General features: G+C 35.7%; 1 protein-coding gene across 8 annotated transcripts in view; it reads left to right on the top strand.

The window, feature by feature from the left end:
* Positions 1-27,041, top strand: part of FAP (fibroblast activation protein alpha) — a 39,260-nt gene that overhangs the window by 9,440 nt on the left and 2,779 nt on the right. For 2 of the 8 annotated variants that reach the window (XM_061344037.1, XM_061344020.1), the window contains exons 4-23: positions 222-316; positions 451-525; positions 709-761; positions 1,856-1,928; positions 3,515-3,635; positions 4,197-4,351; positions 5,432-5,535; positions 5,872-6,007; positions 8,535-8,579; positions 8,981-9,085; positions 9,176-9,246; positions 9,848-9,901; positions 10,242-10,366; positions 11,561-11,608; positions 14,456-14,554; positions 15,291-15,360; positions 16,575-16,769; positions 19,270-19,324; positions 23,673-23,772; positions 26,773-26,837. In XM_061344037.1, coding sequence (XP_061200021.1) covers positions 222-316; positions 451-525; positions 709-761; positions 1,856-1,928; positions 3,515-3,635; positions 4,197-4,351; positions 5,432-5,535; positions 5,872-6,007; positions 8,535-8,579; positions 8,981-9,085; positions 9,176-9,246; positions 9,848-9,901; positions 10,242-10,366; positions 11,561-11,608; positions 14,456-14,554; positions 15,291-15,360; positions 16,575-16,769; positions 19,270-19,324; positions 23,673-23,772; positions 26,773-26,837 — 1,844 coding nt within the window. Of the gene's footprint in view, positions 1-221; positions 317-423; positions 526-708; positions 1,929-3,514; positions 3,636-4,196; positions 4,352-5,431; positions 5,536-5,871; positions 6,008-8,534; positions 8,580-8,980; positions 9,086-9,175; positions 9,247-9,847; positions 9,902-10,241; positions 10,367-11,560; positions 11,609-14,455; positions 14,555-15,290; positions 15,361-16,574; positions 16,770-19,269; positions 19,325-23,672; positions 23,773-26,772; positions 26,838-27,041 lie in introns of those variants that run through there. The other 6 variants (XR_009724005.1, XR_009724006.1, XM_061344029.1 and 3 more) reach the window with 5 other exon arrangements.

Here is a 27,041-nt window from a genome sequence, read left to right on the forward strand (position 1 = left end):
TCTTTGTGCAGTGTGTCATATTGACAACATACTCGGGAACCCTGAAAGCAGGTTGTTGACAACTCTGTACCTTGGCATCATTAGGAAAAAAAAATTATGTAGATGCCAAAAGATTTTGCTCAAAGCCTATTCGTTGACAGGAGTGTGAATACTTTGATAAATGGATCTTTTCTGTAGTATCTTCTATGCAAGGTAACAGCCCTTTTATCTTGTTTATAAAGACAATGAATATCTTCATCAGTCTGCAGAAGATGACATTATACTCTACAATGTTGAAATGAACTACCCAACTACCATCATGACTAACAGCACAATGGTACGTACCATTCCAATTAATAAAAAGGCAGCAAAATGCAGTTGCATTTCAAGTACCAGTTTAAAAGTGAGTGGATTAAAACTCATCAAATCCTTTTTTTTTACTAGAATCTAATCTACTTCTGAATCTTTCAGAAACAAGTGAATGCTTCAAATTATGTGTTGTCATCTGACAAGTATTTCATAGCTCTGGAAAGCAATTATTCAAAGGTAATTAATATACCACTTCATGAAATGTTTGGTTTCATTTAGTATTTTGTTCGTTGTGATAGCTACAGATAAATCTTTCTTAGTACTTTCTCGAGAAATGACCAGGCTATAAAAAGACAGCTGATTACTTTTATATTATCTTGTCCAAGTCAATAATATTATTTTCCTACTTAATTTTTGCAGCTGTGGAGATACTCCTATACAGCATCATACCACATTTATGATCTCATATATGGGTAAGGCCAGATATCTCTTAACAGGGAACTATGCTGAATACTTTGTAGCGATGTGCTTGCATTTCCATTGAAAAACTCCACAGTAATGTGGCTACCACCCTGCTTTGCTTTTGCCTGAATCTATCAGGTTGTTTGCTTGACAAAAATGGCCTTTAAGAAAATCATACAGTCCTTTCACCTACTCATACAGGTATTTAGACTGATTTATATTTCATGCCCTAAAACTTTCACTGCTTAAGATTCGCATATATTTTTCTTCTTTGCATAATTTTCTCCCACCCTATCTTGGATGATTGAGTCTACTTCAGCTTTCACACCTGGTGTCTCCATGTCATTTTGTTGTCTAATTCATCCTTTTTATGGTTGATCCAATCTTTAGCTTTCCTAGAGCTCTCACATTTCCTTTAGTGCTGCAGTGACCTTGGAACAGTCAGTCCTGGGTTCCTCAAAACTTTACAGCTTCTCCCATAGTATTTGGTCTCTTTCCCAAGATCTTCCTCAAACCACTACTCTTTCCACCCAAGTTTGAAGAGGGCCACATGTCTCCCCAGTGACTTTTTATACCTTAAGTAGTAACGTGACCAAATGCTTCTCAGTTCTGAGCAAAAGGGGCTGCACTGAGCTGCTCCACTCATGCGAAACTGTTGGTTCAAGGTGACAGGAAAAGATTGCTGCAAGCTAATGTGAGTAGAGAGGTACTGCATGTGGGTCCTGATCCTTAACAAATGTTGTAACTGCTGCTGTTATGGTTGCCTTAGCATGCGATATCCTGAAAACACATTTCCCAGTAACTTGCTGAGGCTGCAGATGGAGCAAAGTACTGTAGATGGCTAAGCAGTATTTAGAAAGAGATAAGGCTGGCTTATTCTGCTGTTGAATGTTTTCAAAAGGTTGAGTTAGAAGGCTTTACCAGCACTGGTGCACACCATCACATTACTGCATGTCGCTCTGCCTGCCTTGATTTTGCATGGCTCAAAAAACAATCAGGTGTTAGAAAACATAGCCCTCCATGAATTTTATATGAATGTACAGTATAATGATCCATTTGCACTGTGCACAAAAAGCCATCTCAAATTCTTTTTTTTTTTTTTTAGTGGTTTTGTAACAGAAAATCAGCTTCCACATAAAATTCAGTATATATCCTGGTCACCCACTGGACACAAATTGGTCAGTAAAGATAACAAAGCACTAAAATTATTTTGCTTTGTGTGGCTAAAAAAACATTTGTTTGCCTTTGGTTATTATTTTATTAGACTATATTTTGAAAGGACTATGTGTAATAACCTCGGTTGTAAGCAAGACTGACAAAACAGTTTTAGCTTGTTAAAATTTATCTTGTCTGTGTCTAGATAGATAGAAGAATTGTGTTGTCAGCTATATTGCGTGTTTCAGTTTGCCAGCCAATCTCCTATCAAGAATTGACCAACATAATTGTATATCAGCTTAAATGTAGTTTCAGGGCCTGAAAACCAATGTGTTTTCCTTTGACACTGTGTAACACATGTGTTTGCTATGGAGATTTAAAGGAGCAGTGTTTAAAATCTTTTCTAAAATTTTCATCCTAGAAAATGGCTGTCAGGTTCTTATTACAAAAAATGTTATTTTCTTTTCTTTTTAATAGCTACTTGATATCTCAGTAATGATAAAAGACTTATTGCATAGTAATGAGTTTATAAACTGTTTTCATTCTTGGGTCCAAAAGATCAGCCCAATAACAATTAGTGTTTTTTAACTACTTACCCAGTATTGAAAAATATTTGTGCAAAAAAAAATTGTAAATATCAAACTCATTTCAGAAAATACCCAGGAGTGCGCTACATATGAATGGACAATTTATTAGGAATATTTCTCCATGTTCTAGGAGAGTATTAGTTCTCCCAATTTAGTTAAATATTGTCATTTTGTTATCAAGAATTCTGAAGGCAGTTTCCTATCTTCCTGGTACCAGTAGTCTGTGATGTTTTTATATCCTTGTATCAGATCTGAGAGTTTTAGGAGTTGCTTTGGTTTTCATTTAAAGCACAACATAGTCAAATGTTACACTGATATTGCTAACAAATGTTAATAGCTTCAGAAGGCATGCTTTTCTAAGAAAGTGAAGTTTCTGTTGCTGGTTTCTTAACTACATGTCCATTCATTTGATTGATTGAAATTTAGAGATATACAAGGCCTGCAAGCATTTCTTGCAAGAACTCTCTTTTAATAACTAGTTTATTAGACACGAACAAAACAACCCAGAGTGAGTAAAACCTTTTTTTGTCTCATTTCACATCACCTAGGCCTTTTGACGGATTTTTTAAAGTTTGATTATATTCATTTTAGTCATTGTGGTTTGGTGGGTTTTTTTATCTTCTAGTTTTGGTGGAAGCAGATAGAGAAGACACAAAACACTTTGTCTGAGGGTCACTTACAAAACAAAGCAATTTGAATGAGTTTTTGTTGTTGTTTTTTTTTCCTTATTTTCCAAACCAAAACTTGCCACAAAATCCTCTGAAGTTATTAAATTCAAAGGAGCTGCTAAGGATTTATTCTGACATGGGTGAACATAGAATTTGGCCTGCAATGTATCATTTATTTAGTGAGGTACCTACTCTTGCAGAATTTGCAACAGCTTGTTGTGTAGCATTTATTTCCCATTTTGTATTTGTTGTGTCTTCTTGTTGGTATAATGTAAGAGCATTGGCTGCAAAAGATCTTACTCTAACCTCTCTTACTGGTGCCTATATTAATAAGAAATACTTTCTTGTCTTTAGGTATATGTATATCAGAATAATATCTATTTGAAACGAAGTCCAAGAGAGGCACCAATTAAAATAACTACTGATGGAAAGCAGAATGAAATATTTAATGGGATTCCTGACTGGGTCTATGAAGGTAAGTAAATCTTGAAGAACGTCAACTAACATGTTAAATGCTTTGTTTAGATTACCTAGTTCTCAAAATCCAGTCTAAAATACATGTGATGATGCACTATTTTTGGAGCCCGAAAGATTACTGTATTTCCATATTTTATTTTCCATACAATGACTGCATTTTGTATTCATAGTGTGTAAACATACTCTTAGGTGTTTTGTTACTGAAACTATATCAGACCTTATATACCGGGCTTCCTTCTGCTGCACAGGCAATAGCTGGGCATTCAGCTTTAATGGAATTTTTAATTTTGGTGAAAATTTGGCATTTCAGTGCATAAAAAAAATAATTTAAGAAACTCCACATACATACAGAAAAACAAAAACGAACAACAAGCGAGTTAAATGGGATCTCTGTGCCTTTTTGAGAGTTCTTAAGACCTTTCAGAATTGAGATGTATTGCAATATGTTAAGTGTTATTTATTTAGTATAACTCACTTTATATATCTAAGTGCTAAATGCTAAAATAGATCGGAATGAGAAACAATGATAAACTATTATGATTTGGGTTTTTTTCCTCAGAGGAAATGCTAGCAACAAAATATGCATTGTGGTGGTCTCCAAGTGGAAAGTATTTAGCATATGTACAATTTAATGATACTGACATACCAGTTATTGAATATTCATATTTTGGTGAGGACCAGTATCCTAGAAAAATAATTATCCCCTACCCAAAGGTATGTTTTATCATTCTTTTGACTTTCTGTTGATAAATGAGTTATGGGTCATTTGATAAAATTAACTGTGCTTTAAAAATTGTAATATTACAGTGGTTAAATCCATTATGTCCTAAATTTATTTGGGGGGGGGGGCACAAACAAAAATCCAAAAAACTTAAGCCACGTTCTGAAAAGCTATAGGTACATTCAAAACTGTAGATATTTAATAATATCAGTGAAATAAATGGAATTACTCATGTAAGTAAAGAGCACGTGCAAGTCCATGCTTGCATGGTCAAGCCTTGTTTTTTCAATTCAGTCTACTTATTGTGATGTGTTAACTATGCTGTTGTTATTTTTCATTACAGTAAATTTTGAAAAATAAAGACTATAACAGCTTCAGTTTATTTGCACACTTCATAGTGCTTTTTGATCTCAAGGGGATTTGGATATTAACTGCTTTCAAGTGCCAGATCTAAGGCAAGAAGGTTTTGGTTTGGGATTTCTTCAGCATGTTATTAGCTCTCCTGACTCTTGTCATGCTCATATGATTTCAACTGATCATGTTAATGCATCTTAAGAAGTTACTCAACTGTCAGCTGGGTTGCAGTTCTAAAGTAAATCTGGATGTTTTAAACCACACATGGAGGAGAATTAAAAAACTAATAATGTATGCAATGAATAAGCAAGCATGAAATCAGTTTAAGCTAAACCATTTTATTTCACAGCTGGAATGTCAAAGAGCAATTGCAATCTTGTGAATATACTCCTAGAGTTTTATACCAAAGTAAGCAAGTGTGCTGCACAGATCCCTAATGCAAATTCAGTGGTGGTTCCCATCAACTACATTTTTCTGTAAGGAAAGGCACTAAATTTGACTGTTTATAAGGTTTTTGTCTTTGCATATGAAATGATGCAAAGTACCATAATACTGTTTTAGTGATACTGTGAGATCTTAAAAAACCATATCTGTCCTATTATACACAATTGAATATCTATTTTACACCTTGCCTCCTTTCCTGCAAAAAGTGTTGTTATTTTCCTCATTCTGAATTGTTCAGAGCCTGATTTGAATAACCTGATGCATTCTCTTTGAAGGCTGGGGCTAAAAATCCTACTGTTAAAGTGTTTATTGTAGACACTATTAATGCTGAAGCATATGGTCCTAAGAAGGTGCCAGTTCCTGCAGTCATAGCATCAAGGTAGTGTGCCCTCAAATATGTCTTTTCTTTAAAAAAATAAAACAAAATAAAAATTTCTATTTGTTTTAAATGTTTGAACTTCTGAGTTGTTTTCTGTTTCTAACAGTGGAGTGCCATATTCATCTCTTAGATGGATCAGAAGCTAACTAGAAATGTATTTTGATTCTCTGTCCAGATGACTCATTGTTGCAAAGGACAAAAAAAAAATAAAATGCCTAAGACACTGGAAGCTTTGCTGTTGAATCCACAGAACGCTAGGGGGGATACAATCTGTAGCAGTGCTTCTATATTTTTTTTCTTTAATAACCACTCTTTCTTTTTTTTATTATTTTTTAGTGATCACTATTTTACTTGGCTTACTTGGGTAACAGATAGTCGAGTCTGTGTGCAATGGCTAAAGAGAATCCAGAATTTTTCAGTCTTAGCTATTTGTGACTTCAAAGAGAATTCAAATACATGGGACTGTCCAGAGGTAATATAGTTGGAAATATAAGTTTAACATTGCTGAAATTAGCATTTGATTAGGTGGCCTAGCTGTCTATACCTGTATGTAGATCATTACAGATCTCACGTACAGAAGCCTTTCTGAAAAAGCATTTCTTTTAAAGACCTTTTAAAGCCTGAAGATTGTAGACACCGGTAAATCCGTATAGATCCTGAAGGAAAGAATAACTGAATTTCGGTAACTAATACAGAAGTCTCGTTTATAGTCTTTTAGTATTGATGGTGTTTGCGTGTCTTGGTTTTAGAGTTTATGGCACAGAATGCTTATAAAAACTAGCATTAGGGTGAAACCTGGAACTAATGAGAAATAAAAGGCAAGAATACTTATAAAAGTGTTCTGTATGACTGATAAATTGTAAATTCAGAGTTTGTTGACACAAACTTTCCAAGCTGAGAATAATTTTTATTCCTCTATGATATGGCAGTTGTTGCAAAATAAAATTAAAAAAAAAAAAAAACGAAAAACCCCAGGGACATTTTTCTAGGATTCTACCACAGTCCACCAAAGAACCTCAAAACAAGCTTAACTTTAAGCATGTAAGCAGTTTTATTTATTTCAGTAGGTCTATTTATGTGTTTAAAATTAAGCATGTGCTTAACTGCTTTTCTGGAACCAGACCAGAACAATTAACATCTTGCAGGACGGTGTTATTATCCTTGTTTAATTGCGTTTCTCCATGAAACCTTATTTATGGAGTCACTACTGACGTTTCTATAACTCTATATTTATACAGTGATACAATGCTTTTATCACATTAAAGTTTGCACAAATGGCCAATTGAAGGAGTGTGAACAGATGGGAGTGCTGCATTAGCTGTATTTGCCATTAGAAAGTATATCTCTGTATGTTTCCATTGGCAAAAACAGTTCTCTTGCTGATTTCAGATTAAATTGAGACTAATGTACAATAAATGTGCTAGGCTTTATGTGCTTGAAAATAATAACAAAATGTAATCTACAAGATGTTCCTAAAGTGTCGATTCATCAAAAATGTTCACGTTTGAGTCTTGCTCATGTGAGTCGAAACCATCGAAACCAATATGACTTCAGTGGAACTATTCATGTGAGTAAAAGCTAGGCATGTGTTTGTGAAATTGGGATTTCCTATGGAAATGCCAGTTCTCTCATTAAATTCTGTAAATACTTTAATAGACAGAAAAATCCCATAGAGGTCAATGGGACTACTCAAACAAGGGAAGTTAAATATATCCTTAATGGACTATGTCAAGATCGGAGCCTTAATTTAAAGAAAGGAAAATAAATTTAGGATGCAGATATAAAACAACACATCCTATTTTTCTTATCTTATAAAAGAAATAAAGTCCATCTTCTGAGTTAATAGCTCAGTGGAGACACTGTGAAGTACTAAACGGCCTTCTAAGGGACAAGTACCTGCAACTTTTTCTCAGATAAGTCACTTTGCAGGGTCTAAGTTTAAAGGGAGAAAGCATGATTCTGAATGTTAATGAGATTACTCTGAGAATAACAAACACAAACCATAGTCTTTAGAAAGCAAATTTGTTGAGTTTTTTTCAGACAGTGAAGAAATACTGTATTCAATGAACAGCCTAAAGAAAAGTTTGTAAGATAAAAAAAGAAATACATTGACTGAATGCAGAATTGTTAAATATTAAATCACTCCGTACAACAAACAAGGTATTATACTCTTCAATGGAAAAGTCTTAGGAAAGTATTGAAAATGCACTAGAAACTTTAGAAGTAAAGCATAAATAAAAATGTACCTTTAGCTTCAGGAGGTTCTGATCCATTTTTGCTTAGCAGAAATCTTTTTTTAAATCAGCTTTAAGAATGTTACAAGAACTTGAGACCTGCTAAATGTATTCATAGTCACGGGGTATGATAACCTGGTTGATTTTTGCTGCCTGACCCTCAATTCATTTTCTAAATATTTCTGAGATTTTTTTAAACTGTTGAAAATCAGCTCCTTTAATATCTCTAATCTGAGCAGCAGGTACAAAGACCCTTGATTTCTATTTACTTAAAGTATTTGGTTTGTGGTTTTAAGGTTTGTTTAAAAGACGTACGTAGTAGTCACGTTATCTGTGTTATAAATCAACATCACAGCTTTGAAATGAAAGGAAATATGTCAAATTAACTAGCTGAGACTCTAACACAGATTTTTAATATTATTATTCCTGAAATTATTTTACTCAGGCTTTTTTGCTGAAAAATTCATGAGATTAAGTAGTTGTTAATTCTTGCAACAGTGAAAATGCTGCATAAGGTTAAAAAAAAATTACTCCAGCTTTTATTTAGTTCTGATGGCAGCTGTTAAAAAAAGAAAATGTTAACATAATGGTATTAATACAATAATATTATTTACCTCAGGCAATCCTCAAGTCCCTGAACATTCATAGCAAGTGTCCTAAAATGCATTTTTACAGGTGGCTGTTGCTTTTTATTTTAAGATTTTGAATCTCCGTAAACTCATTCTAAATTTCTTAAAAGACTGTGTATTTGGTTTTGTTTTTCAGAATCAACAGCACATAGAAGAGAGTCAAACAGGATGGGCAGGCGGGGTATGTTTTCTTGTTGTATTCCATTTTGATTTAATGAAAAGCTACAGCTTTCTGCATATTCACAGCAGTGAGTTGAAACATGAAGCACCATTCTGAGTCACACAATACTACTGCTTAAACTTCTTGTACTGTAGGATTGAGACTTTATTACATTTATAAGTAGGGAGCCTGCATTTGTGAGGTGCTTGAGGTATCTATATTATCAGTTAAAGAAGTCTGACATGACAGGTTAGAAGTTGTAGTATGTACTGAGTCCAGGATTGACTATCACAGGTAAACACTTGTGCAAAGTACTTTGTCCCATCTGATTAGTCTTGTTACTTTTAGTATATGTACTATAATCTGCTGATCAGCTTGGACAGTCTTACATTTCTTCTACTGTTTTCCTTCTATTGTTTCAGTTCTTTGTTTCTGCACCATATTTTACATCAGACAGCAGTTCATATTACAAAATTTTTAGTGACAAAAATGGTTATAAGCATATTCATTACATCAATGGCTCTGTGGTAAGTCAAACAAATAGTTCTATATTGATCTACTGTAAGTTCCTGAAATAATTCTACAATATTCAGTAACTTGTATGTCTTGCTTCACAGGAGAATGCAATCCAAATTACAAGTGGAGAATGGGAAGCAATATACATTTTCAGAGTAACAAATGATGCAATGTAAGTAGCATGAAGAAGAGAATATGTTGTGAGTGTTGTCAGTAAAAGCAGCATTTAATCATTTGAACACCATTTGTTAACTCATAAAGTTATACCTAGGTATAATTTGTTTCTTATCTGAATGTATCCACAACAAATTTGTATGCAAAGGCACTGCACAGGTTTGCAAACTTTACTTATGCAATATTCTTTGTAAATTGTCTTCATTTTTCTATTTACAATCACCAATCTTAGAGATACTTTTTTAGAAATACTTAAATTTAATCATGTGGTGAACCCTTAGACACTGTGCGTTTACTTCTCTTTTTATGGTCTCTCAGCTTACTGTATAAGTAGATACAGCTTACATAATTACATAATTGGAAAGATTAGCTTGCGAGAATTAAAATAGAATACCTATATATATGGTTTATTTGTCATCTAATCAGAGTTTGAGCAAAGATTTATTAAGATGTAAGGTATATAAGCTTAACTTACTCTTCCACCATATGCGGAAATCTCAAAAAGTCTAAGTTAACTTCCAAAACTGCTTTCCATCTTGATGCTGGTTCATAGGTCATCATTTCATGGATTGTTTACTAACATATAAATGAATTTACAGTTTCTATTCAAGCAATGAATTTGAAGGCTATCCAGGAAGAAGGAATATTTACAAGTAAGTGTTATCAACGTTATCTTAATGATACAAAGTTCATAGAAGATAGCTCTGGATTTGTTAATAATTTAGTTTCAAAATGTTTGAATTATAATTTCATAGGCTACTTTAACAAAATCTTGACCTCGGGTTATATCTGAAAATTTAGGACAAATAGCATCTAAAGTTTAAATATACTGGGGGGGGGGAAAGGGGGGGGGGCAGAACGAAAGGATAAAAAAGGAAAACATTTATTTTTAAATTGAACTGTTCTGAAAATACAGTACCTTTGTTCTAGAATGCAAGGCAGACACATGTGACTTTAGTTGTGGCAAAATAAATATTGCTTTATTTTTCCTAGAATCAGTATTGGAAGTAGACCTATCAGAAAACAATGCATTACTTGCAATTTAAGGAAAGAGAGATGCCAGTATTATACAGCAAGGTTCAGTGAACATTCTAAGTATTACGCCTTGATCTGTTATGGTATGTATAGTATGGGGGCAAACATATAATCAGTTGTTCTTTCTATTTTGTCAGAGTTGCAGATAATACTGATTATCCCAAATTATATCCCAAATTTCACAATAACCAGGAGAGATTTACAGAAAAAAAGTTTTCCATGTCCAAAATCCTTGGGAAGATGTTTCAGAGCATTGAAATATTTTCACTTTTTTTTTTCTCTTTTTAAATAAAAATACTGGGATTTTTGGTATTAAAAACAGATTTTTGAAAGTCCGTGGCACAAAACAGGTTTTAATGTGGCTCATCAAAGTCATGTTTTTCTTGCAGCAACTAAAGCAGGATTTAGAAACACACACATTTCCAATTTATGTGATCAAAGTTAGCAATTAGAGACTATTACAATATGTTTCCCAACTGAAATTATTAAATTTGTGTCAGCCACAAAATTTTGGATATTGACCTGAGAACATTCTTTATAACTGAACTAAGAAAAATTCAGCTCATCAAGATGCATGATCATTGAAACTACTTGTAATGTAGGTATTAAATGAAGTCTTAACTCTTTTGAAATAAGTTAGGTGATTTCAGTGGTTCAACATTTTATCCATTACTGTAATCAAATAACAGTGATGTCTGAAGGAAAGAAAAATATCCATGGTTTTCCTTTTGCGTATTTCATCTAATGTTTAGTGTTCTTCTGATTTTTTATTGACTTATCATCTGAAGAGTTCCTGAGAACGTCCATTGAGCAGAGAAGCAAATGTAGCAAATAATAACACCTTTCAATCATTCTTGCACAAAGTAGTCAGTGAGGTCATCACCATGTGAAAGCCACTCACCTTCACAAATATGATGTGGCATGTTCTCAGAAGAATGTTTCACATTGTTAATTCTGCATGCACCTTATATAATCACATCTCAGGTATTAACTAGATATCAGTTCATCTGTAGAGAGGAAGAGTTTGTTAGTAAATTTAAAGTTGCTTTGATTATGTTTGATAAGCAGTGCCTGTATGTATACAGGTCTATGTCACACAGTACCTTATGCATTTAATGCAGCAGGGACTAGTGCGTTACACAGCAGAGAAGATTTAGGTTTGTGTATTAACTCTGAGCTCTTTAACACCTTTCAGTTACCAATCTTAACGTAATACAAACTCCATCATAAAATTCCAGCTTCAAACTATAAACTGCCTTCTTATCATTCTGTGACAGGTCCTGGGATTCCCATGTCTACTCTTTTTGAGAACTACAGTGATAGAGGTACTGCAAATATCCTGCTTATTTCTAAGCATTTTTTTTCCCATTGATCTTCACTATGCAGATCCTCTAATCAATATTGGGATTGTGATCAAGAAGCCTTTCATCTTGTTTGTTATCAAAATATCTAGTGTCATTTTAGATTTCTAATTTGTGAAAGCTAAATATCAGTGAACTCTCTTTCTTTCCTGAATCCAGCACTTTTATAGCATTCTGATATTTTTCCTGTTTCTATCCTGTGGATGCAACAAACATCAGCAGCTCTTTGTCTCCCAAATATTGAGTCAAACCCTGTAGAAAAGATTATTTTGATTTCCTAACTATTCCTTTTGACATTTGGATGAACACAAGACTTTTCTGAGGGTTTTTTTCATGAAGCAAACCTACCCTGTACAAAATGCAGCAGTGTACTATTTAGAGTTTGCAGTTTGAGCTGTTGTGCTGTACTAATTAGAATTTGGATCAGTGACTTGCTCTTCAGCCATCAGCAGAGACGTCAGGGAACAGCAAATGCTCTTTCAGATCATCAGTTTAAATAACTGCTTCAGACAGGGTGAATTATTGATAAAAGATGGGAACTCCACCAAGAAACATTGAGAACCCTCATTTTTTAAGTAGCCTTTTAGTGAGGACTGTTTGCAACCAGACCAAGCAGAAACTTGCTAACGATGAAAATATTAATTACTTTGCAGTGACTTTTCTCTCTCTGTCCTTTGTTTTTCCCTAAAAAAAAATTCTCCAACTTAAAGTACTCAGTCCTGAAGCGTTATGAAAACTAGCACGATCCTGTAAAACACCTCAGTGATTTGGCATTCCTCCTTTCTTGCCCAGTAGCCAGTAGAAATGCACTGACATTTCTACTGCCAGGGTCTTTACTGCCAGGTCAGCCAGTATTGATAACCCACTGTTAACTGCGTAAGTCAACATGAGGAAGACAAATGCTGCATTACTGTTAAGCTATGGTGATTCATGTTAAGTGGTGATTCATGTAGAAGTCAGTGAATTGCGATGTAATATTATTTTGACTACAATAGGAGTTGCTACATCTTAGTTTTTAACCAAAATGTTAAATGTTTGCAGATGGCAAAGATTGGTCAACATGTCTGTTGCAATTGTGCTATAAAAACACTATGTTGTTCTGGCATTTCTTTTGCAGAAGGTTTAAATAGGTTAATGGTTTAGATACAGCTAATGCATGGATTTTTTTTCAGATTTAATCCACTGCCATAGCTCACTGGTTTCTATGATTCATTATGACCTTGTGTATCAAGGGCCCCCACTACTTCCTTATCCTGAAGGGCAGCGAAGTGACCAGCTACAGATATCTCTGTTTCTTAACCTCTGTGCAAGAGAGAACAGTTTCATTAATGGATCTTCACCACTGGTTTCATGATGCCTCACTGGTGTGCTGTTATTCTTCAGGAATAAAAGCAAATTCAGGCTTCTCTGACTTTTTCATGACCTTTTCTGGTTTAATTTTCTTTAAGTCCCTTGCTTTCATAATCTCTTATATGATGACAAACTATTTTTAGTAGAACCATTCTCATTGCAGTTGGCAGCATTTTGAAAAGGTATGAATTTTACTAGGAGGCATGCAGTTAAACTAACATACACTTGTTTGGAAGCTGCTTCTGACATGCCTACAATTTGTGGCAGTGCACAAGTTTCAGGAGTTTTGAGGGGAAGTATTGAAAGGGTTCAGCTGAGTCTGGGTGAGTATCAAGTGCTAGGTTGATTTTTCAGCCATAAAACCCCACTTGAATCTGCAAAACCTGTCAAGATTGAAAGAACAAACTCCATTGTATTTTTGGCATCTCCTGGATACTATCTAGCTCAAGAAGTGCTGAGAGAAGTACTTTGAGGGTTTGGGGGTTTTTTGAGCTTTTCCAGAAGGAGGAAGTGGTTGCCATTGGAAAAAAAGAAAAAGAAAAACAAAATAAGAGGCAAACTAACCAAGAAGCATTTCCATCAGTTTTAAAAGGTTCTTTCATTTTTAAATTGAAGTTGAAAGTCACTGATTTCCATTATGTACAATATTATTCATCCATCACTACTTATGGGAAAGCACATAAACAAACAATACCCAGTAGACTCATAATACATAATTCTGCAGTCTATGCTGGAAATTATGTAAATTTTAAATAGTAATTTGTAAATCATATCACTGTAAAATGGATTTAAAGCAAGTAAAACAAAAATTTTAAATACTTTTTAGATTTTAAAATAAAAACAACAAACAAAATAATACCCAATAGAACAGCAACAGAAGAGGTTCACTAAGTGTGCAGTTGTACAGTAAGTTTTGTGTACTGTACAACGGTTAAGCAAGGGTTTGCCACAACCCCTTAAGAAACCGAATTTCCTGCATTAGCACAGAAACAAGATATTCCCAAACATCTGTGCACTTTACCATACTGCCCAAGGTCTCAGAGGTTAAACTGGTGTTACTGTGGTGAGCAAGGAGGGAGATAACAGAGCTGTGTTCTGCAAATGGGATAGGTTTTGCATTTACAGCTCCATATTACAAAACTGGGATGAAGGATCTGCTGGAGAAAGGAGTTTATTCATAACTTCCAGGACTCTAACATACAGAGGCACCATGTGCAATAATTTGCTTTGCAAAATATGCATCCTATTGAAATCTAATGAATATTTGTGCTTGATACATGTGCCTTGCTTTTATTTACCTGTGTGGTCAAGCCCAATTAGAAATGTCTGAGTTGATTTCATTACACTGCTTGTAAAACGCACATATTTCCTTTCTGTTCTAATAACACAAAATAAAGGAATCTCAAGTAATGAAGAGGAATTAATAAATTAGTTAATAATTCAGTCATCTCTTCTACTTAGAGCTCAGAGTATTGGAAGACAATTGGGAATTGCAGTCTGCTTTGCAAAATATCCAACTGCCAAAAGAAGAAATTAATAAACTTGAAGTGGATGGTATAAGTAAGAATTATATATCATTATTATACTTTCTATTCATACCATTTTAATTTTTTGCCTTCATTTTGTTATAGTGTCATTTTTCTGTAGAACATTCTTGTTAGCCTGTCAGATTGGGAAGAGGAGGGGTGGTTCTGCCCTGTTTGACAACACCCAATTTGTCTGTGCCTCAGGGCGTCTCTCAGTAAAGCAGTAGTTAAAATACATCTCTGCTTCACAATGCTTTTCTTATTAAAAAAAAAAAAATCTTTAATACTATTGGAAATATAGTGTAAAACCATTATAGGATGGTGATAATAAAATGTGAAATGTAAACTGCTGTTCATGTGTTATACATTATATTGACTTGCATACACTGTTGTTTCCATAGTGACTTTATAAACAATATTCCATGATAATGAGTCAGTATAAAGTTTCCAAAACTCATTTCTGATAATCTTCGTAACAGTAACATTCTTAGTTGTGTTTTTCTAGGCACCTGGAAAACTGTGAACCTAGAGTTATGTGAAATAATAATTTTATGCACAGCTAAATTAAAATAAAAGTTGGCACTTTATTTCTTCAAAATTGTTCTTCAACAACTCGATACAGTTATTTGCATCAATTCTGTGATTCACAGTTCACGTGTTTTGTAGTTAGTGCTGATTCATTTTCATATACTATTGCACCAAACTCTGGATTATGCTTGGATGAATCATTTTTAACCATTAACAATATAATTTTAATATGTCTTTTCTAGCTTTGTGGTACAAAATGCTTCTACCCCCCCAGTTTGATAGATCCAAGAAGTACCCTCTGCTTATTCAGGTGTATGTACCATTTCCTTTGATCATTGCTGTTTTGTTACAAAATATACTTCTTATAATTTAACAAAACCTAAGACTTTTGCCATATTTTACAAAACAGAAGAAAAACCACTAAGTTCTATTTTGTTTGTTATGATGGATTTTTTAATATAATTCTGGAACAGTAATTCAATTAATGGAAATCAATAACATTTTTAATGTTGATCTCAGCAGGGCAAGGATTAGTTCCTCAGAGTCAGGAAAAGGATAAAAACATGTGGGGTATTGCTTGGAGTTCTTGGTTCTGTTGCTGCTTCTGTTTACCATGAGGCAGGCTGACATTGATTTCAGCTTTGCTAATGCGGAAAATGCAAAAGCCTGCTTCATTTATTAAGAATAAAAAAAATATCAAACACCCCTAAATAGTGTAGACTGGCTTCTTTGATCAAATGTTCTTTCTAAAGACCATCAAATGTTCTTTCTAAAGAACATTTGACAATTTAATTTATTGCAGGCAGGAAAGGCAACGAAAATTGCAGTGGTCCTAAAAATTGAGAGCTGAGTGGGTGTAATAAACTTTTCATCATTTTGTATTAATCAGTGATGATCCAAAAGTCCAAGAATGCCAAGTATATTTGACTTAAGTTTAGAATAGACAGTTAAGTCAGTTGTGTCCTTGAGGTCAAGCATATAATTTGCAGTAGGCCATTCTCATGAGGAATGTCTCTCTATTGCTCAGCTATGTGGGGTGTGTTCCGACTGCAGCTCCAACAGCACATGATACTCTCTATTGAAACAAAGATGGGGATGTTCAGAAAGTGTAAGGAGCTGTACTTTTTCTCCTCTTTCCTCTGGCATTGCTGCGTGCATGAAATGCAGAAAAGCAATGAAAACTGGTATTACACCTAAGGAATTTGAAGAGAAGAAAAAGGCATGACTTTGAGGCATGACTATTCCCAGGATTACCCTTGTGACAAGCACCTGATGCTGCACCCCTTGGTCTGAGCTAAAACTAACAATTTGCCTTAGGCATAAGACCTAAAGGATTTTAATAGGTTTTAGATAGCAAAATCTCATACGAAAATGGTAGTTGAACTGCTTGTCTACTGAGCTTTCTGAGCCACAGCCATATAACAAAATACTTGTGGAGAAAATGTAAGAAGTACCTATAGTTACAGCCCAGTATCCAGTAATCATATATAAATTTAATAATACGAGTTGTGAATTTTCATCCTCAGGTATGGAGGACCCTGCAGTCAGAATGTAAAGGAAACATTTAGCATTAGCTGGATAACCTATCTTGCAAGCAAAGAGGGAATTATTGTTATTCTAGTGGATGGCAGAGGGACAGCTTATCAAGGTGACAAGATTTTGCATGCGGTATATCGAAGACTTGGAGTCTATGAAGTTGAGGACCAAATCTCAGCAGTGAAGTAAGTAGAATATCTCCCTGTATAACTGTTGCATTTGCATACCTACAAGGAGTAATGTGAAAAAAAAACAACTGAATATACTACTGAGCCTTTCTTCTGGAGAGCTGAGGTCTCCAGGAAATAAGACAAGAAAACTTATAGAAATAAAATACCATTAAGGTGCTTGATGTCAGTGAGATTTTGTTGGTATACTCAAGTCCATATACTACTAAGTCCACATTTAGACCTCACCACTTCCATTTTATAAAAGCATCATCAGAGGCTTAAATCCTAAGCCTACAGAACTACAAGCTTCAGTGGTGAGAAGTAAGCCAACATATTATCCCTGATTCATAAGTTCTCCCTGTAGGAGAAACCTACCTCAGTGACAACACTTATTAGCCAAAGATCCGTAGTGATGTACCACAGTGATTAGCTAAAGGTCAAATGTGAACTTTGTAGCAAAACTGAATCCTGATGCAAGCTTTCTGCATGTTGGTTGGTCATACAAACTTGGCTTCCATGCTATTTTAAGATAGTTATAAACAACAGAAAGTGTCTGAGATCCTCTGGTAGCTGGTCCCCAACAGTGCTCCTTTTCATTAAAGCACTTAAAGTTTTTCAAGAAAAAATAATGCCCTAAGCAGACGTTTTGGGAGGCAGTGAAAGCCGACATTTTGTAAAGAAAGGCTGCCTGAGAAGCTTGCAGATGCAGTAACACTGCTGAAGTGAGCATTTAAAGAAGTGTTTGAACTCCAGAGATGAACACAAAGCAGGAATAAGAAATTTAGTCTAGCCTATGTTCTGGAATTTGGCCAATCAGAGCATGGTTAGATTTCCAGATGCAACAGTAAATACACTCTTTCCTTCAATAATAGACCTGACTCTAAGTAGCTTAGCTAGAAATGGGATCTAACAGCACAGGTTCCCTCAGTTTTTTCTACTTGTTTGAGAACACAGCCTGTATTTACAAGTGTGTGTGAGAAAGGTGTCTATTCCTTCCTCTTTCTGCTTTGTGATAATTAATTTCCTCCTCAATTATATGAACACACCATTTTCCTTTTCTGTGATAAATGAAACATAATTCTTGTGTCATGTCAGGTTTTTCTATTTGTTTATTATTTGATTTTCTTTTTTTAAACTTTTAGCAGAAATGGCATATTTTAAAATATCACCAGAGAGATAATTTTTTTTATTACTCTGAATTGTCACTCAGACATAAAGTATCAGAGACAGAGGGAACCTAAGCTGATTCTGCATTTGTAAAATCTGCTGAGACAGACTGTAAAGAAATTACCTCAGAGTTCACACTTCCCAGTTTTCTGTCAGCACCTAGACTGAGTTTTTATTCAGTTAAATGTACTGCATTCCATCTTCCTGATGTAATACATGGTTTAAGATGTATGATTTTTAGAGAGCATACTATAGTCTAGTAAGTTCTTAGAGGAACTTTTGCTGTAGGAGGAACCCCAGGGATTAAGACAGCAATATAACAAACCTGAATCATTTTTTGGCTGTTTGAACTTTGTCCCACCCAGATAGTATCCCATATTTTGGGTGTTGTCAGTCGTTCATGCTTGTTATAGTAAAATAAGCCTAATATGTGTCCTGGCATGTACCCAAACCTATTTTGTTTATCTGTCACTCTCAAACCTTTGTGTTCTTTTCCTTATCCTCTTTTCTTTGCTGTTGCTAATACAGCTCTGGAAATACAGTCTTCAGACTCTGATGTGGGATTTTTGTAGGACACCTAGTATTTATGATTCTCTTTGCGCAATTTGACTATTTGACTACTGACTGGATAAGCAAGGTGCACCTTTCATCTGTTTAAAGCTTATTACCTACTTGGAGCATTAGAAGATGCCTTACTCATTATTATTTTATATTATAATAGCAGTATGTGCTCTTCACTTTTCAGGCACAGGATAACCTGAATATTAATGACAATCAGAACCTTTGGCATTAAAATAATGAAAATGATAATAGTCTGAGAGAATGTAGAGCTACAGGAAATTAAATGTGGTTATTAGTAGAAATACACGGTTTGAACTTTTTTTTTCTGCATCTGAGTGTATGCCTGTACACGTGTGTATACACATACATATGCACATGTACAACATGAGTAGAATGTGTGATGTTTAACATGAGCATAATGTATGGTGTTTAAACTACTCTGGGCTAAACATCCAGGTGGCTTCTAAGGATAAGAAAACAGAACTTTTTTGCCAAAAAGCCAGTTGGGCAGAGTCCTTATCCACTGGAACAAAAATTATTATGAAGAGACTATTAATTTCAGCACTGTTATTCTTTCAAGAAATATTCTTCCTTTGTCTCTGAAATATCTATTATTAGGGTGACTCATGCTTTGTAGAAATCAGACACATTATGCTAATTGTCAATTTGCTTAACTTAGTCTAATGTTTGGAAAAAAGTGAAAGAGAATATTTTTTTTACTATTTTGTAATAGCATTATCAATTTTTTGTAATAATGCATTTGTTTCTGTGATTTTCTTTTTCACAGGAAATTTATAGAAATGGGTTTTATTGATGAGAAACGAATAGCAATATGGGGCTGGGTAAGTGGTTGTGTTTTTTCTATCTTTTTTATTATTCCTTATTCTGCCCTAAATCAGCATAAAGTTTCTTCTGCCAGTCTTTGATGATATTGCCAAAGGGGATAATTCCTGTTGGCAACTATATCATGCAATTGAAACCATGCAAGCTCCCAAAAAGGGATCTTTGACAGCTCAAGAGGGCATACTGAAAAGTCTAGTTAAGGAAAATTGAGATGGTTTAATTATATTTACTTTTAACTTGGGGACTTGCTGGCATGGTGTCAAAATTCAGGTATGCTCTTTCTGCTCTGAGATTAAAATTACCAGAAAATGTGAATAAGACTGTATAGAAGTCATTCAAAATAATCAGCAGGTCTATTCTTCATCGCTGACTTTTTTCACTTTTCTTTGTAACACACCCAGAACCTTGTATAGCCAGATGCATTACAAATCTTTCTTGTTAAATGACCACATTCCTCTACCCTAAGGCACTGAGAAATAAGGTAGCATAGCTCAACTACATATTTTAGTATAGCACTGCATTCTGATGGAGAAAAATAAAGTATTGGAATAGTTGGGGTTTTTTCCTGTGTTATCAACTTCAAAGTAGGACTATTCATAGAAATGGGATGCAGACATACTAGTGGTGTTAGGGGAGAGCTGAAGTCAACTCAGTGGCAGCACAAATGCCACACAGCCCCTTTATAGAGATTTTTAAGATGTTTAGGCCATCTGACTCAGTTGCTTTTGTTCATCATGAATGGCTGGATCAAGAATGCATATGCAGAACTGGAGCCCTGCCTCCTACCCAGCTTCATCAGCTTCAGCATAACAGAATGATACTATGCAGGAGAACAAGACGATAAACAACATCTGAGGGTCTCATGTTTTAGGGACAGCACTGTAAGGAATGGTAAATGGTTTGGAGGCTAGACCTATGTTAGCTACACTTACTCCTCTGGGCAGATCAGTGTTAGCTATCCAGCAGTAACTCACAGCACTAATTAAAAAAGGTTACAGAACAAACTGATATGTTAGCCACTCATTAACATTTTCCAGGGTTTTTTTTGTCTTCATACATGTTCATTTTTCTCTGATTGTCAATCAGAAAGACCTTTAATTTTCTTTAACTGTTTATCTTTGCCAGGAGAGTTCTTCTGATCTGTCACTGTTTTGTTTATTTTTTGCTAGTTTTTGTTTGTTTGTTTTCATTGGCCCAGTTTCATTGTAAGAGGCTTTCCCAGAAACAGATTCATCTCAACTGTAATTATAGAAGTTCCCTGATCTTAGATAGCACATGAACAGGGTTGCTAAAATCTTTCTATGAAGCTTCTACCAACTAATATTTAAATTATTTTGGGTAGACACTGCTATAACACCAGAATAAAATGGGGTACCATATGGTGAAATTAAGTGACACAGACGCTTGCAAGGAGTTATTCTAAAGTGACATTAAGTAAGTTAAGGCCACATGAAAATATTTTATTTTTTTAATCATGTCATATTTTATTTCCAGAACCAATTAAGAGATTTCACACATGTAAAGCATTGTATCCCAGTAGTGCATATAATATTCAAACAGCACTATTGCCAAACATGTCATGTTCATTTTTTCTATTTATTGTACTGTTTCCTGGTCCATAACCTTCAAAAGGAGTTCAAAGGTGATTCCTTATTTATAGCTTGACAAGTATTTACGAACTATGCAGTTCATAGTACTTTCAGACTCACCAAATTCTTCTGGATGGCAAGATAACTTAATGACTAAATCAGTTCAGGTTTTGAACTCTTTGTTACGGTGCATAGATTTCTCTGCCTGATGCTAATCCTTTACTGTTTAGCCTTGTGGACTGATTTTTAAAATATCAAATCAGCTAATCAAATGAACTGGAAAAATTGTACATATTATTGCTTCCATTAGCATATGTCATTTCAAGCTGGAATGTCAAGAGGAAGGAGGGACTAACTTATTTTTCTACAAAAAAAATGCTTAATAGTCTTTCATGTGCTACTGAAGAAGCTGATAATCTTCAGAAGTCTTCATGACACACCCCATATTTTTATCCTTCCATCCATTCCAAAGTAAACAGTAACCCATTATTTTTCAAAGTCCTTATACACGCGGGTAACTATAGACCAGTCAGCCTCACCTCCATTCCTGGGAAAGTGATGGAACACCTTATCCTTGGTCTTAAGGCATATCAAGGATAAGAGGGTTACGAGGGGCAGTCAACATGGCTTCACCAAGGGGAAGTCATGCTTGACCAATCTCGTAGCCTTTTATGAGGAAATAACACGGTGGATGGATGATGGCAGAGCGGTGGATGTGGTCTACCTTGACTTCAGCAAAGCGTTTGACACGGTCTCCCACAGCATCCTCACAGCTAAATTGAGGAAGTGTGGTCTGGATGATTGGGTAGTGAGGTGGACTGTGAACTGGCTGAAGGAGAGAAGCCAGAGAGTTGTAGTCTATGGGGCGGAGTCTAGTTGGAGGCCTGTATCTAGTGGAGTGCCTCAAGGGTCGGTACTGGGACCAGTATTATTTAATATATTCATCAATGATTTAGATGAGGGAATTGAGTGTACTATCAGCAAGTTTGCTGATGACACTAAGCTGGGAGGAGTGGCTGACACGCCAGAAGGCTGTGCTGCCATCCAGCAAGACCTGGACAGGCTGGAGAGTTGGGCAGGGAATAACTTGATGAAATATAACAAGGGAAAGTGTAGAGTCCTGCATCTGGGCAGGAACAACCCCAGGTTCCAGTATAGGTTGGGGAACGCCCTGTTAGAGAGCAGTGTAGGGGAGAGGGACCTGGGGGTCCTAGTGGACAACAGGGTGACCGTGAGCCGACACTGTGCCCTTGTGGCCAAGAAGGCCAATGGCATCCTGGGGTGTATTAGAAGGGGGGTGGTTAGTAGGTCGAGAGAGGTCCTCCTTCCCCTCTACTCTGCCCTGGTGAGACCTCATCTGGAATATTGTGTCCAGTTCTGGGCCCCTCAGTTTAAGAAGGACAGGGACCTGCTGGAGAGAGTCCAGCGCAGGGCAACTAAGATGATTAAGGGAGTGGAGCATCTCCCTTATGAGGAAAGACTGAGGGAGCTGGGTCTCTATAGTTTGGAGAAGAGGAGATTGAGGGGTGACCTTATTAGCGTATATAAATATATAAAGGGGGAATGTCACGAGGATGGAGCCAGGCTCTTCTCAGTGGCAAACAATGATAGGACAAGGGGCAATGGGTACAAACTGGAACACAAGAGGTTCCACTTAAACTTGAGAAGAAACTTCTTGTCAGTGAGGGTGATGGAACACTGGAACAGGCTGCCCAGGGAGGTTGTGGAGTCTCCTTCTCTGGAGACATTCAAAACCCGCCTGGACACGTTCCTGTGTAACCTCATCTAGGTGTTCCTGCTCCAGCAGGGGGATTGGACTAGATGATCTTTTGAGGTCCCTTCCAATCTCTAACATACTGTGATACTGTGATATTGTGATACAAGTATTTCCCAACCCCAGTTCCATATCCTATGGTCAGCCAAACAAAATGATTTTTATTTACAGAATTTCCCTGTCTCAGCGACTAGCCCCACACAGGTGCACAAATTTCTTCTCATATCCAGGTGTACTTACTACTTTCCCTGACTTCCAGCTATGAACTTACTCTTCCTTGCTGGGTCCCAGTTTGAGGAATCAGGCTAGAAAATAACAGGATAAGTGGCAGACGGTAGGGAGGAATTGCTTCAATCTCAAGTTCCCAAGTAGCTAGCTGAGCCTATTAGTACTGATGATGGGGTTGGTTCAATATGCCTGTGATTAGCTAGGGAATTTGTTAAGGGAGGAAAGAACTTGTAAATCTTCATGGACACGCATACTGAAAAGATGGAAGACAATGACAACAAGTTGCCACAAGGCAAGTTTTCTTTCAGTTTTAGGGAAAAAAATTAAGATGAGAGTGATCAGTGTTGAAACAGATCTGGTAGAAAGACTGTGTAGTGTGGATGTGACTCTGATGAACCTCATTTAAATCTGGTTAGCCCTGCTTTGAGAGAGAGGTTGCAGTGATTACCTCAAAGGACCCTACCAACTTAAAATTTTTCTGTGATTCTAAGCAGTAATGAGGGGAGTATCCTGCATTAAGCACTGAAGAAGTAACAAAAGAGAAGGGTATCAAATTGTCTAATCTGTCTCACAGGAAATAATATCAGATCCATTTGAAATAAATAAATGAAAGAAATAAAAAGCTTTTGTTGCTTTGTCTTCCATGTGTTCAAAGCAAAATATTTACTTTGGAATTGATTTGTGTAAGTTCAATTCAGAAAAAAGAAAGCCCAGATCTTTACCAACTCTTCTAAACTGTCTGTGATTTCTCCCTAGTCCTATGGTGGGTACGTAACTTCTTTGGCACTTGGATCTGGCAGTGGAGTATTTAAATGCGGAATGGCTGTGGCTCCTGTTTCCAGCTGGGAATATTACGGTATGGAAACGTGTCATAAATACTGACTTGGAAAGCAAGATGTAGCATTTAATGACTTTCTAAATTAAATCATTGCAGGAGACTGGCAATATGAAACTTAAAGCACATTGCAATTACCTAGACATAAAACTCTTAGGACCTTAAGTTTAATGTTTTCCTTGCTGAAAATAACTGACTGCAACTGGCAGTTTGGAACAGACTTTGTCACATAGAAGGTATGCCCAGATAACTCCATATGCACATCTGAAACCCAAAGTGTGTAAAGCCCTCTTGATAAACTGCTATATTCAGGAGTGCTCTCCCTAAAAATCCTGTTAAAACAGTAGTACTGAATTCAGAAACATCTGAAATGATTTTTCTTCCAGTAATGAAATCACAGTGCACTTCAGCTTCATATACTGCAAATTATCTCTGTCAGGAATCAGTACCTCTGATGATTGAAAAGTTATTTCCCAAAAGCAGTGGAAAAGAAAGGGACTCAGTTGTATCTGATGTAATTTTTTTCTATTCAATATTTTCCCCTTAGATGTTTCTCAGCCACACTTCATGTGTTGTGTTATGAAACATATTTTTATTTATGTTTATTGACTTAGGCTCCAAACTGTTCAGAGGAAACAACTCTGGGAGTATACTCCCAGGGCCTTACTGTGTGAATAAAGAAGGCACACACTCATGCTTACTTACAGACCTGTTAAGCTTTTGGCATGGTGTAAAGGAACCTTAGTGTAAAAAAGAATCATGGCATGCATGTTTTCAATGAGCAAAATGTAGCACTTTGAACACATTTACTTAGCATATGGTCGTTTGCTAAGAAGTCTTGGTTATGAGAAAAAATTTTGGTTAAATGGGAAAGATTCCTTCCCTGACTGCTAGCGCAGACATTCCTTGTATTTATGGTGTTTTGCAAACAAAGGGGAAAACATTTGTATGACACAGGAAGCATAGTCTTCATGTTTTCACTGGCATCAAGATTTTTTTAAGACATTTTTGCTCATGATTGCAAAATTATTTCCAGAATGCAGGCATAAAGCACTATTTTTGCAGAAGTCCTTCAATAAAAGATTTGTAAACATTTGTCCAAGCATTAAAAATTGAATTTTTAGTTAAGGTAAAACTTAATTGTACACCTTGCAATATTTACTTTAGATAAATTTTCATGAAGGAGTTAAAGAATCTTGCTAAAAACACATTGTCAAATCCAAACAAGCAAATGTACCTCCACTAAGGAAGGAAGGAAACAGAAGGAAGTTGTGAGTCATAAGTTTTGGCAAACAAATCATGTTAACATTAGGGTGAATGGTGTTAGGGGCAAAACCACAGGATGCTACATATTTGAGTCTCTAAGTAGTCAGAGGATGTACTGGCCCCTACAGCTTCTAAATTCTGTCCCACCCTCTTTTAGATGCACAGATCAGAGTCTGGGCCATAAAACTTTTCTCTGAAACCCTTCTACTCATCTCCATTTTGTGTCAGAGTTAATAACAGCTGAACAGTTACAAAATGGCAAGGGAAATTATGCTGGGGGACAATGTATAGTTAAAAGCATTAGATCTGTGACTGTTTTATTAAAATTTGCAATTTATCTCCTTTTTCTTCCTCAGTAATTGACAAGCCAAATCTTCCACTTAGTCATTATAATGCAATTCTGCTGACCTCTGTGGACTTGTTGTAGCTATACTGGTAGAAGAGTGGAGAATTTGGCTCAGAATACTGTTGAAATGCCAGCCATTCAAAAAGAGTCTTTTTATTGAAGACTTAAGCCCAATATGGTTGTTTGACACTGTGTTGACAACAGATATTGCACATTTTCTGTTTTCATTGAATGATAAAGGATTTTCATAAAATATAGGCTACTTAGATCTTTTTGGTACTTAGTTTATTACAAATTATCTTCAGGAGCCTTAGTTCACTATCTGGGAGACACAGTATACATTGTTAGCACTCAGTAGTAACATATGTAAAGGGTACATAATAAACCATGGGAACATGAGTATATTGAGTCATTTTCCATTCCTGGGAGGATTCTCATTTCTACTTTTTAATAAAATTATTCTAATGCAGTGTACCAAACTGGACAATAAGGTAGACAATTACATTCCTTATGGATTTCAATGGCCATCACTTCTCTTATGGGAGGAAAATATTCCAGCTCTTCTTTGTCAGAAATCCCTGACTCTGTTAAATAAATAAAATGCTTGCAATACTGTAGCTTGACTGCTCAATATGTGTCAGTTGCTCTTTCAAGGCAAGGTCATAAGGAAACTAATGTTCTGGTAGTGACAGCTGCTGCATCAGTTTTCCACAAATTTCATAACGGCTCTTAGATAAATTACAAATACCCAGGCAGCTCAAAGATAGCTGTTCCTACTGATTTCTTGGTGATACTGCTCAGTTATTCACATTTGTTTTGTCAAATCTGTTAACAGTCTTTGTCATAGTTAGAAAAAGGAATTGAACAGAGACCTGAACAGCAATTGCACCACTATTTTAATGCAAGTCTGTATCATTTCCAGCTCCTCCTAATTCCTGCGTCCATTCAGTAGGAAATGGACAACATATATATCCATATTTACTGTAGTTACACATATACAACCCAGGCTGGAATTCAGCTCTGCTAAATTTTTTTCAAAGTGGCAAAAATAGGCTGTATCATCTTTTCACCATGCTCCTTTATTGGCTTCTTGGCTCATTTAACTGACCTGGAGTTCAACCCAATAGCATAAAGCAATATCAGATAATTACCTTTACCCACAAAACATTGTGTTGGTTCCACAGATGAGTATCAAACCACTATTTCTGCAAGGACATTTTGGAGGACATTTATTAATTAACCTTCATAGTTTATTTTTTAAAATATGTTTACATTTGGTGTATTATGAGGAAACCAAGCAGAACAGATACAGTTAAAATAAACAATATTTCATTTGCTACATGTCACTGAAGGCACAAAAATATCTGTACATTCTCTGCCTATAGCTCTTTTCTCCTTTACTATCACAGCATCTATCTACACAGAACGATTTATGGGTCTGCCTGTAGAGTCCGATAATCTTGAGCACTACAAGGTGAGAATTTTCTCTCTGTGTTGATCTGCCTTAAACTTAAATCACACTTCCATGGACAAGTAGAACTGTGAAGAAAGAAAATGACCTGCCAGGTCTCATAGTGGCAGTACTGTAGGAGCTAAGCTACAGGAAATTCATATCTCCATAGCTACTCGCAGTTTTGTATTTATAAATCCTAAATATGCTAAATTGAAGGATCCTTAT

This window comes from Neopsephotus bourkii, unplaced genomic scaffold (assembly GCF_033783945.1).
Source record: "Neopsephotus bourkii isolate Nb327-2 ecotype Australia unplaced genomic scaffold, CSIRO-AGI_Nbou_v1 NB_196, whole genome shotgun sequence".
Classification (NCBI taxonomy): domain Eukaryota; kingdom Metazoa; phylum Chordata; class Aves; order Psittaciformes; family Psittacidae; genus Neopsephotus; species Neopsephotus bourkii.